At 41.3% G+C, this 13154-nt stretch overlaps 1 protein-coding gene across 11 annotated transcripts in view; it reads right to left on the bottom strand.

Moving 5' to 3' along the window:
- The window catches only part of GIN1 (gypsy retrotransposon integrase 1), a 44790-nt gene that overhangs the window by 24031 nt on the left and 7605 nt on the right, over window positions 1-13154 (bottom strand). For 6 of the 11 annotated variants that reach the window (XR_014516826.1, XM_083464574.1, XM_083464567.1 and 3 more), the window contains exons 6-7: window positions 11000-11288; window positions 8692-9020 (exon numbers count right to left, since the gene is read on the bottom strand). Coding sequence is in view for 10 of the 11 variants with exons in the window: in XM_083464574.1 (XP_083320700.1) it covers window positions 8737-9020; window positions 11000-11288 (573 nt within the window). In the remaining variant the exon portion in view is untranslated. Of the gene's footprint in view, window positions 1-6444; window positions 9021-10999; window positions 11289-13154 lie in introns of those variants that run through there. The other 5 variants (XM_083464568.1, XM_083464569.1, XM_083464571.1 and 2 more) reach the window with 1 other exon arrangement.

Raw genomic sequence — 13154 nt, 5'->3', positions numbered from 1 at the left:
GTCTTATACACGGATAGTGCAGAGTGGGGAGAGGCAATTGGTTGCAGCCGTGAGCAGGAGACTGCCTGTGGCTATTGGGCATTTGATTGGTGGCTGCAGCAAGGGCTGTTGTCGATTGGCTTCCCCCGTGGCAACTGGGCGGGTGATTGGCGGCTTTTGCTCCGCTTGCGATTTTAAGCATTGTTCAGTCGGGTGAGTGACTTTCGGCAATCCCCCCCAGAAAAGCTCAACTATGGGCATCCTCCCCCCAAAAAGCTTAACAACTGTACAACTCTTGACAATTTCCCCCTATTTTCTTAATTTGGAGTCCCCAAAAACAAGGGGTGTCTTATACATGGGGGCATCTTATACACGGAAAAATACGGTAATCCCTCAATATGTCCTTCCACTCAGAGCTAACAAACTTTCACGTCTATGTTCTTTTCCAAAACATCGGCATATGGTGTTTCACACCTCACACTCCTTCCTTGCGGTATCTTCTTGTGGGCGATTGGGGCATAGGATTGACTGAAATATATGCATTTGCTTTCATGAACACACAAACATGCTCTTTCTCTGTGCAGCCGGATTTGTTCAACCGAAGTGAGTGAGTGACACCTAGTGGTTAAGAATAAAAGTAGCCAAGTAGGTTTTTATATGTACCACTACTGTATGCTCTGTATGCAGAAGATTGCGTTTCCCATTTCCCAGCACCTCCTGTGACAAGTCAAGTCTTCTGCCTGAACCACCCAAGAACTGCTGCCAGCAAGTACTGGGCCACATGAATCAAGGGACTGCTTCAGTATAAAGCAGCTTATATCTTATACGGTGAATATCCAGCAAACTTGGCATGGGTCTCCCTGTGTTCTTCCCCACTCCTCTGTTTCAGGGCTTGGGTGGGGGTTTAGGGTACCGTCCTCACCTTTTGGGGGGCAGCTGAGCAACTGCTGCAACCAGAGCCCCACTGCTCATGCTAGTGGCGTAGCAGAGTTTGCATCAACTCCAGGCTGCTACAGGAAACAGTGCCAGATCAGGCTCCTGCACTGAACTTGCTAATAACCAGACTGGCTTAGGAACAAATAGATCCTTGCCAGCTCACGTCTGCGCCCCCCCCCCCGGCACACCCCACTTAAGAGAGGTTACCCTGGGCATCGTCAGTGCGGGAGGGGGAAATATAATTGGAGTGCCCCGGAGGAAGACACGAGATGCTAAAGGTTCCATTGCTTTCCATTCATTCTCTCTCCCTCTCCATCTGGGACACTTGTGTTTTCCTCACCCTTTGTTGTCATGATCTGCTTGCTGCACCTCGACATGGTGGTGCAGAAAAGTGAAAAGAAGAAGAAGAAGAAGAAACTTACAACAACTGGTCAGTTTAGATGGAGAATGAATGACACCCTGTTTCGAGATAGAGAGTTCCACTTGAAGGCCCAAAAAACCTTAAAGGACTATTTTGAAATTAATCTAAGGGGCGATGTGGAAAGAAGAGTGATCTGGGACGCAAGTAAAGCTGTGATGCGAGGGTTTTTGATTCAACAAAATTCAATAAAGAAGAGAAAGCAAAAGGAGAAAAGAGAAAAATTTTTGGAAAAGATAAAAGAAGGAGAGAAAAAACTAAGGTCAAAACCAAAGTCCCAGGAGATTTTGAGGGAGATTAAATTGTATCAAACACAATATATGGAATTGATGAACCAGGAGATAGAGTGGAAAATAAAGCAAATGAGACAAAAGACATTTGAGTCGGCAGACAAATGTGGCAAACTCCTGGCATGGCAACTCAAGAAAAGACAGAAATTAAATACAGTTTCAAGTTTAGAAGTGGATGGAAGGACCATATCTAAACCAAATGAGATAAGAAACTGTTTTGTGAGTTATTTCAAAAAACTTTATTCCCAAGGATTACAAAATGAAGAAGACATAGATAAATTCCTTAATAAATATGGATTACAAAAAATCTCTGCTCAAAGTAAGGTGGATTTAAACCAGAGAATAACAGAACAAGAGATAGAGGGTGCCATTCAGGACATGCAATTGGGCAAATCTCCAGGGCCAGATGGACTGACTTCCAGATACTACAAATCGTTAAAGGAATGGTTGATACAACCGTTAAAGGATGTCTGTAATGAGATCTTAGAGGGAAAAAAGGCACCTGAATCGTGGAAAGAAGCATATATTTCACTCATACCAAAGACAGAGACTGAAAAGACTCAATTGAAGAACTACCGCCCAATCTCGTTACTCAATGTGGATTACAAAATTTTTGCAGACATTTTAGCAAAAAGATTCAAAAGAGTACTGATGGAAAAGATTCACAGAGACCAAGCAGGCTTTCTCCCAAAGAGACACCTCTCAGATAATGTTAGGAATATAATAGACATTTTGGAAAAGTTAGAGGTGAACATAAATACTAAAGCAGTTCTGATATTTGTGGACGCGGAGAAAGCCTTTGACAACATCTCTTGGAGTTTTATGAAAAAGAACCTTCATGGGATGGGGGTAGGCCAAGGATTTGAGAACGGTGTGGGTGCGATATATTCTGAACAAAGAGCTCAGCTGATTGTAAATAATGTAATAACTGAGGAACTCAAGATAGAAAAAGGAACACGACAGGGGTGCCCAATGTCCCCATTGCTCTTTATTTCGGTTCTGGAGGTGTTGCTGAATATGATTAGAAATGACCAGCAGGTTAAAGGTGTACAGGTCGGAGCAAAACATTACAAGTTAAGGGCTTTCGCAGATGACTTGGTTTTAACTTTACAAGAGCCATACACTAGCACGAAAAAGGTGTTGGAGATAATTCAACAATTTGGCCAGGTAGCTGGATTTAAATTGAATAAACAAAAAACTAAAGTCTTAGGGAAAAACCTGACAGATATGGAGAAGAATAAGTTTCAAGAAGAGACAGGTTTGATGGTGGTTAAGAAGGTGAAATACCTAGGGGTTAATTTAACATCTAAAAACTTGAATTTGTATAAGGACAATTATGAAAAATGTTGGTCAGAAATTAAAAAAGATCTAGAAATATGGTCAAATTTGAGATTATCAATGTTAGGCCGAATTGCAGTAATTAAGATGAATGTATTGCCTAGAATGTTATTTTTGTTTCAAACTTTGCAGATTATTGACAAGATGGACTGTTTCAAGAGGTGGCAGAAAGATATTGCGAAATTTGTCTGGCAGGGCAAAAAGCCCAGAATAAAATATAAAATACTAACAGATGTAAAAGAAAGAGGGGGATTTGCCCTGCCGGACTTAAAATTGTATTATGAGGCAGCAGCATTCTGCTGGCTGAAAGAGTGGATGCTCCTCGAGAATACAGATATCTTGGACTTAGAAGGTTTCAATAACGCATTTGGTTGGCATGCATATTTATGGTATGACAAAATCAAAGTGCATAGTGCCTTTAAAAATCACATTGTAAGGAAAGCGTTGTTCAATGTATGGATGAGATACAAAGACCTGTTGGAAAACAAAACCCCTAGATGGTTGTCACCCTTAGAGGCGAAGGCCCATAAGAAAGTCAATATGGAGGTCGGATGGCCAAAGTATTGTGAGATTTTAGAACAGGATGGAGAGAAACTGAAATTAAAGAGCCATGAAAAACTAAAACCCAAAGTACAAGATTGGCTCCACTATTATCAAATAACGGAGGTTTTTAAACAAGACAGGAAAATTGGCTTCCAGGTGGAAAAATCAAAACTTGAGACAGAATTGCTAGAACCCAATACTAAGAATTTGTCAAGAATGTATAACTTGCTGTTGAAATGGAATACACAAGATGAAATAGTTAAATCAGCTATGATTAAGTGGGCACAGGACATCGGCCATAACATTATGTCTGCTGACTGGGAAAGGTTGTGGAACACCGGAATTAAATTCACGGCATGTAGTGCCTTAAAGGAAAATGTGATGAAAATGGTATATAGGTGGTACATGACCCCAGTCAAGCTAGCAAAAATTTACCACTTGCCTGACAATAAATGTTGGAAATGTAAGGAAATTGAAGGTACCTTTTATCATCTTTGGTGGACATGCCCGAAGATTAAGGTTTTCTGGGAGATGATATATAATGAAATGAAAAAGGTATTTAAATATACCTTTCTTAAGAAACCAGAGGCCTTTCTCTTGGGCATTGTCGGCCAATTGGTGTTAAAAAAGGATAGAACTTTCTTTATGTATGCAACAACAGCAGCAAGAATACTGATCGCAAAGTATTGGAAGACACAAGATCTACCCACCGTGGAAGAATGGCAGATGAAAGTGATTGACTATATGTCATTGGCGGAAATGACGAGCAGAATTCGGGACCAGGGAAAGGAGACTGCGGAAGAAGATTGGAAGAAATTTAAGATCTATCTTAAGGACTACTATAAACTTGAGGAGGTTTAGAATGTCGAGATTCTACAGAGAGAAAGGGTTGCAGTAATATAAGATTAGAATAAGAAAGGACTATGACGAATTAGAGTTGAAAAAAAATATTTATAAGTTGCTATAAAATTTGGACACGAGGATGCAGAAAGGGGAGGTATGGGGAAGTCCGAGGAAAGGAGTTTATGAAAAGACATTATGAAACTATACTTGTTTGTTTGTTTGTTTTCTTTTTTGTGTTTGTTTGTTATAAAAATTTTTGTAAAACTAATAAAAAATATTATAAAAAAAAAAAAGAAGAAGAAGAAGAAGAGTTTGGATTTGATGTCCCGCCTTTCGCTCCCCTTCAGGAGTCTCAAAGCGGCTAACATTCTCCTTTCCCTTCCTCCCCCACAACAAACACTCTGTGAGGTGAGTGGGGCTGAGAGACTTCACAGAAGTGTGACTGGCCCAAGGTCACCCAGCAGCTGCATGTGGAGGAGCGGAGACGTAAACCCGGTTCCCCAGATTACGAGTCTACCGCTCTTAACCACTACACCACACTGGAGGTGTGAGGGTGAGGAGGGTGAGAGGGAAAAGGCTGCTCAACAGCTAGTAAGCAGGTAAAAGAAGCTAGCTGAAAGAAAAGAAAAGCAGCCAGGGACAGTAAGAAGAACAGGTGGTGTGTGAGACTACCTATGTATCTCTCCCTACGTAATCCTTTTGCTCAGTTTTCCGCCTCTGTCCAGTGAATGTAGTGAAACTGTGCAAAAGAAGACAGAGAAAGCGATACGCACAGGTCATTATCCCCAAATTGCAGTCAGAAGGGACTGGGAGAAAGAAGCGCAGCAGTGCAGTTCATGCTGTATACTGCAGGCCACGGGTCACTATCTGACTGTTTTATTACAACAACCACAAACTGTTGCTCAAAAGTATGATACGCCTACTGCAGACTGGACTGAATCTGAGAAAGTAGTTTACCAGAACCCTGCACTCTTATCCACTGTTGTTTTCCCCTCCCATTGGGGAAGAAAGAAATTTACTGCTATGCCCCTATTGCACACTAAAAGAGGGAGACAGCACTGAGATCAGCTTCAATCGCAATGTTATGCGCTATTAATATTGGGGGTCAGAGATGGGGCTGGTGCTTGTTTGGACTCTACGCTTCTATGACTCCTGGTCAAACACCCCCCATACATCTTGGGTTGCATCAATGGTCGACCTGCTTGAATTACCCTTCAGTCCACCTCCAAGGTGAATCCTGAATTCAGCTGAATGCAGAATGCAGGTGTGCGTCCTGACTGCGTGTACTTTTAAATGTATACACACATTTCCCCACATGAAGTGACAGCAGAGACGTCTGTCTTTTATATTATCAAAATTGAGCAAAACGCACAAATCTAGGGCAGACTGCAACAGTTTGTGGCAGAGCCCCACTTATTAGAAGTTTAAGAGGTCTTGCCTTTAGTCCAACTTATCTAGCTCTAAAAACTAGATTGCTAGAAGTTTGTCCAGAACTCACGATATACTGTTATATCTGTTATAATCAAAGTTTACTTTAAGGTAAATTGTGCTTTCAGTAGAAACCATGTTAGCTGAAGAAAGGTTATGTTAGCTGCTCTGGCACAAGCTGCTCATCTCTCTAGAGCTGGTGAAATTACTGGCTGAGAAACAAGACTTCATTGGCTTCCTAGAAATTTTCAAGTTGCTTCTGGTGGGCTTAATTAGACCTGTCAGAATTGACATGTCAAAGCTACTGCAGAAACACTAAAGAACCCCCACTGACAGTATCAAGTGGTACAATCCAGAATAGGGAAAACTAGGCCATTATATGAATGTATGTCTTCCATTTCCTCCCCTGAAGTTATATAAAAACCCACCAGGTGGCACAAGTCAGACAGTAAACAACATTTAGCTAGTGATAAAGCTTACAGAAGTCCTACAATAAAGAAACTGTACTTAAAGAAGATCGTGGAGATTTGCATATTCCAATTAAGTTTTGACGACGAAAACTTTCAGAAGTCACAGGGGCTTGTGTTGTACTTTGAGGTTGAATTATTATTTTTTGACTTACTAGTCGCTTACCGGAAAAAACAACATATGATAATGATAATGATGATAATGATAATAATTATACACTTTAATAAAACAGTTACAGTAACCCTTAAGGGAGAGGGTTTTCTCTGTGGCAGCCCCTAAATTGTGGCACAGTCTCCACAGAGGTGTGCCTAGTATATTCATTGTACAGCTTTTACCATGTGCTAAATATGCACCTCTTTAACCCGGTCTATGACAGTTAAGCATTTTGTTTTGTGTAGCCTACCCTCTTCTACTGAATGTATGCTGCTCTGTATCATTTGGAACAGATTTAATTGTTTCTGTGATGGTTCTATAACTTTATATTATATTGCTGTAACCCGCCCCGGGATCTCATGGCGAATGACCTCATAAGATATATTATAAATAAATAAATAAAATCCAGCAGAAGAACAACAATAAATAAATAAAATCCAGCAGAAGAACAACAAAAACTCCAGCAGCAAGAATGTACACCAGATAGGCCATTAAACAGCTTGTCCCACACTCTGTAAAATGTGTGGAAGAAGAGATACATTTTAACCTGGTGCAAAAAGGATGTTCAGATGCTAGGTGGGCGTCACCATAGAGAACATTCTGCAGCTGGGAGCCACAACCCAAAAGGCCCTCTCCCTTGTTGACACACTCAGAAGGGGCACTCAGAGAAGATCCTCAGATAAAAAACAAAGGGTCCAGATAGGTTAATACTAGGAGAGGTGCTAAGGCCCTAGTCATAAAAGGCTTTGCAAGGTAAACCTTCAAAACAGTTCAGAATTGATTGATTTGTTGGTTTCAGGCTTCTCAAAATATTGGAAGGAGCTCATCAACAGCTTTGTGTGTTGCATGCAAAGCCCTTCTGTAGCTCCGGTGAACAAGACTGAGGCGGCAAACAGCAAGTCTTGTCAACAAGCCAGAAGTGATCTTAGAGACAGCTCCGTCGCAGCTGCAATGGACATAAGCCACACCACTTGGGTTGATGGAAGTTCATTACAGAAACATGTTCTCCTTGAAGACCTATCAGCATCTACCTTACATATGGTGCAGTGCTGTCAACTCTGTCAGCAGTTGTCCAAGAGGTCAGGCAGAAGTTTTTTCAGCTTCCTAAGACTCCTTATTTTTGGTTGGGAGTTCTAGGGCTTGAACCCAGGACCGTCTACGTGGAAGCCTGTGTTCTGTGGCTAAGCCACAGTCTGTTCTAGTGTATTTGCATGAAAGGTGTACAGCAGGATGTTGTGATTTTATTTGATAAGACACAATGCTGCCGGCAATTGACCAGAATGGATGCCACTTATAACTTCCCACTAATTCTATAGTAAGTTACATTGAAGCAAAGCTTCTTTATACTAATGGCGAACACAGCACGAACCACTGTAAACTGTGCAGCAACTGTACCATCCTACTAGGCTAGTTCATATATATTGCTAAACAACAGTTTAGTGTCATTTTGCATTTCTTAGTACAGAAAGTATTGATCTGATGTGTAGAGATTTTTCCTATTGTAATTAATTCAAGAGGATTCTAGAAGCTTTTCTGTGTGAAAGAAACAAGCAGAAGGTTCATGATGTTTGGGTTATTCCTTCAGAGAAGCTGAGTACAGCTGGACTTAAACTGGTTCTCTTATCTTTTTCTGTCAAGGTCATGCTAACTATAAAAGTAAGGCCAAAAGGAGCCAGGGTTTCACTTCTCTTTCTATCTCTTTTCCTTCTGGTGTAGTGTTCTGTATATAGTGTTAAGGTTTAGTCTTATTATAAGTTATTGTAAATTTAAGTTAAGTCTGTTGCAACTGGACTTCTTGTGGACAGTGCCAAACCTGAATGTACTGTATTGGATTTGTGACCATTATGCTCATTTGCCTTCAGTAGCAGTAAAGCTCTGCTAGATGAAAGACAATTGTGTCTGGTCTACCTTTTGGGAATCCTCTCTCCCTTCTCTTCCTTTGGCATGGCCAGAAAAAGAAGATTTTTAAAGGGAAGTAGTTACATAGGTTATGTGGTTCAGTATGTTGAAGACTGCTTGAAGTTGACTTGTTTCCCTTAACCATAGTTAACATTTAACCAGTTTGATATAAAATGAGAAACTATGGTTGGCTGAAAAGCAGCTGAAAGTTTCCAGTCTCCTCCTCTATAGCTGCACAAGAGCAGGAAAGGGGACTGCACGAGCCCAAGGCTTGCTGCTATTTGAGGATATGGTGCTAAGCTATGGTTTCATACAACATATGAACAGAACATTCAGCAGCAGCTGAACCAGTGGTCAATTCTGGACAAAGGAAGAAGAAGTTTGGTATTTACACACCTTTGACAAGCTCCGTACCACTTATTCCAACGGAGTCTTACTGCATCAAGTAGCCTCTGTCTTATTCTGAAGAGTCCAGTAAGCTGCACACCACTGTTTTGGATTCTTCGGCACTGAGTCAGTGGAGTCTGGGTCTATCAATTCTGTCTCTGCGCTACTGTTACATTCTGAGAAGACACGGCCCTTCCCCGACAGGCCATCATCAGCAACGGGAACAGGTGGATCTTTTCCAGAAAAGACATCTTTGGAGCTCTGTCCTGCGGACGTTTCGGATGAACCGACATAATCATGATCAACCATGACGGCACTCTGCCAAATGTAGCTGCTATCTGCAACAGGAAAATATGTTTTGATTAGAAGCCAAGTTTCATTTAGGCTAAGGTTACCAGACGTCCCTGTTTCCTGGGGACAGTCCCCAGATTTACAAATCAGTCCCCATACAAAATCCATTGAAATTGAAAAGTGTCCCCGGATTCATTGAAAAAAATCTGGTAACCTTTTAGGCAGACAAGGCCATTAAATGGCCGGGGGGTGGGGTGGAATGCAAGCCCATTGCATCGTACACTTCTGAATCCAGGGACAGGAGCAGCAATACAGAGGTAGCAGCATTTCATATCTGTACCCCATTTTATGGGGCACAGTTCTTGAGACGTTCTCTTTAAGAGCTGAGATAGACTACAACAATGGATATGCAGGTGCTTCTTAGAGGGACCCAACTAATAAAGGAAGGGGCTGAAATTTGCCTCCATATTGTGACAGACCAAAGGATTATTATTTTTTAAGCATTCTCTCCTTCCTCTTCTTCTGTCACAATACATCAAGATATTTACACATTTGTAAATAGGGATATTTGGAGGTAATATAGATTTTACAGTTAAGGCATCTTGATGTAAAAGCCTTAAATAATTTTTCTAGTGAGAAGCTTCCTTGCTAAAGTAGTCAAGAAGCAGTTAACCAATCTACTCTGTATCAATTCCTCCAGCACCACCACAAAAAATAAAACACCACACACAAAACAAAAGCCCAGTCTTTTTTTTGTCTTGCAATTTGGATCTTTGAACTGTGCAGCTTGCAGCTGTTGGCTCCTTTCTAAATATCATGCTTGGTGACTCAGTGTCGGTTTAAAGGAAATGAAATTGCTGAGCCCGTCACAAATAGACTGGAGATGGAAATTAAATATTTCAATTATCTCTTCTGAACTAGGACAGAAAGCCAGAATGCTGACTGACGTCATGAAGACGTTCATTCTCTGCACAAGTAAACAAGATATTTTTAGGAAATTGGTTCAGTACAGGTGCTTTAAACAACATTCAGGGGATTCAACAATTCAATATTTTCACTGGCTAGGTAAAGCAGAACAGTCTAAGTTAATGGGGGGGGGGAGAAGACAGGGAGTGCTCTTGACATCTCATTTTGCATTTCAGCAATTCCTTCAATGATTACAGAAGACAGCACACAAACATATTCACCAAAATTTAATAATAAATGCTGCCATCCTTCTGTAACCCACTACACACATGGATAAACTGCAGCAGAAACATGTACTTCTACCACCTTATCCTGCTTGGATTTTCAGTTCTCTTCTTAGACATATCACTATCTAGACTATATGCCCAGAACAGTTCTCACAATTACTGTAATTAGCAGTGGTGCATTTCCAAGGCTTCCTTAAGCCTCAGCATCCTGTCCATAATTATTATAGTGCGTGTATTTCAACAGGCAAAAGGCCAACATAACTCTGTATAGCTGGAGAAAATGCACACACAAAAAACAAGTTTCGCAGGGCTGGAAAGCCTTAGGCAAGTTTTACAGGGCAAGAAAGCTTCCCCATAAATCTCCATATGTAAAAGAAGAAATGGGAACTATAATAAGATCAAATTGCTTTTAATTGTAGTGGTCTTTTGAGATTCTTCACTTATTATTGCTCTTATTTGGGAAAAGTTAGCGCCAATGGCATAGTTCAACATCAACTATGGTTTAAACTTATGTGTTAACTATGGTTTAATGCATGCTAGCGCACACTAGTCAAAAGTTCCAGCTTCTCCCTTCCCCACTCTGTACCAGGAGCAGCAACCCACAATGGCTGGCTTGTCATTACGTGCAAGTCTGGGCTCAAGGTTTCCTTCCCCTAAACCTTGGCTCCTATTTGTAATCTGGAAGTGAAAACCATAAGTTGGGTTCACACATAACAGGAATAGGCTTGTGGTTTGTTGCTCCTGCCACAGTGTGCACCAGTTTATTTGCTTTACCTATGGTTTAATGCTACATGACAACCAGATAATTGAGTGTAACTAGACATAACTTTCACCTTGTTCCTGAGATCCTCTTATATATGGCTTAAGGTGAGATATTTTGATGGGCCTTTTCAGCCTTGAGCCAGAGGCATCTCTTAATATTGCACAGCCATTATCAGTAACATAGTCTATAATACAGGGGCCAACCCATTCGGACTGGAAGCGACCATCTTTCCACCAGTTCTTCTTTTGTCTGAGAACTTCATGTCCAACTTTAAGGAGAAACTGATTAACTTGCTTTGGTTTCTTCCTGACTTGGCTCATGTTCCCACTCTGCTGTTCCACAGGCATTTTCTTCATATTCTAAGTAGAAAATGAACCTATTAGTTAGAACTTTTGTTTTAAGGATGTACAATTCAGAGACAGGTGTGTGTGTTTTCTCAAGTGCATCTGATCTGTGCAAGTCAGAAGGAGTCTGCAAGATGTGTGGAAATGAGCATGGGTGGAAATATCATCCGCATGCCTGGCCTAAGTAATATTAATATGGTTTTCTGTGTGCTCCACTGTATACACATATCCATATAAACTCACAATGCAGTTTTCTATTAGCCTACCTTATTAGAATATAAACTTGACCTGTTGGGTAATTCGGCAAAACCTATGGTTGATTTCTGCTCACTGTACCAACTATTTGACAGGAATCCTCAATTTAGGTATCATTGGATCTGCACAAAGCCATTGCAAGGAGGCCCCAGGTGAACAGGCAATACTGAATCAAAAGATTGTGGCTCAAAAGTAGTTGTTATACATTTAATGACTGTACAAATGGAATTGTAGGTTTTGTGAAACTGTGGGCTATATATGTCTGAAAGGTATGGCTGATATTTATTACTTTTCTAAATGATATCTGGGTCTTGCTTTATTTCTTATATCTAATAAGTTCCTGTCTTTCATAAGAAGGGAATTCAGGGTGATGTCAGACAGCTTCACGCCCTAGACCATAGAGAAATAAGCCTTAACTTAATCTGTACAGTTTGAAGATTTGAATGAGCCTTACTCAGACACATTTGTGCATGATTTAGGGGAGTATTTTTAACCTTTATTTCTAGCTCAAACAGATGGAAATAATAGGGAATGAAAGACATTCGTTAAATGGATGGTTACGTGGGAGCCGGTTGAAGTTAAATCCTTCCAAGACAGAGGTCCTCTGGCTGGGATGGGACGATATGGGATTGAGGGGGCAACTCCCATCTCTTGCGGGGGTGCAATTAGTGCCAGCACCGTCCGTTAAGAGTTTGGGTGTAATCTTCGATACCTCCCTCTCTATGGAGGTGCAGATTACAGCTATAACAAAGGCGGCATTTTTTCATCCCCGCCAAATGAAGCAGTTGGCCCCTTATCTCTCTCGCCCTGGCCTAGCCACTGTGATCCACGCGATGGTCACCTCCAGACTGGATTATTGTAACTCGCTCTACGTGGGGCTGCCCTTGAGACTGACCCAGAAACTCCAGCGGGTGCAGAATGCTGCGGCGAGACTCCTTATGGGGTCTTCGCTGCGAGATCACATTCATCCGGTACTATACAAGCTGCACTGGCTCCCGGTGGAGTACAGGATCAGGTTTAAGGTGCTGGTTTTAACCTTTAAAGCCCTATACGGCCTAGGACCCTCGTACCTACGGGACCTCCTCTCCTGGTATGCCCCACAGAGGAACCTATGGTCTGCAAATAAAAACATCCTGAAGGTCCCAGGCCTCAAAGAGGTTAGGCTGGCCTCAACTAGAGCCAGGGCTTTCTCGGCTGCGGCTCCAATCTGGTGGAATGCTCTGTCACAAGAGACCAGGGCCCTGCGGGACTTGACATCTTTCCGCAGGGCCTGCAAGACAGAGTTGTTCCACCAGGCTTTTGGTCAGGGCGCAGCCTGACTCCCTCCTCTGGCAACCTGCACAGAATTTTGCTTAACAGTTGCCATTAATTTGATTTTAATTAATTTTTATAATGAAATGTTTTTAGAATGTTGGATTATTTGATTGTTTGATTATTTGATTGTTGTTAGCCGCCCTGAGCCCGGCTTCGGCTGGGGAGGGCGGGATATAAATAAAAACTTTTATTATTATTATTATTATTATTATTATTATTATTATTATTATTAATGTGCTGAATTAAAACTATTCATACATTTTCTTTCTCTGAATTACTGTATTCATTGAACATTGTATATTTTTTCCTGAG

The sequence above is a fragment of the Podarcis liolepis genome (genome assembly GCF_965112155.1).
Source record: "Podarcis liolepis genome assembly, chromosome: 11".
NCBI classification, from domain to species: Eukaryota; Metazoa; Chordata; class Lepidosauria; order Squamata; family Lacertidae; genus Podarcis; species Podarcis liolepis.
This window is presented reverse-complemented; position numbering and strand designations above follow the sequence as displayed.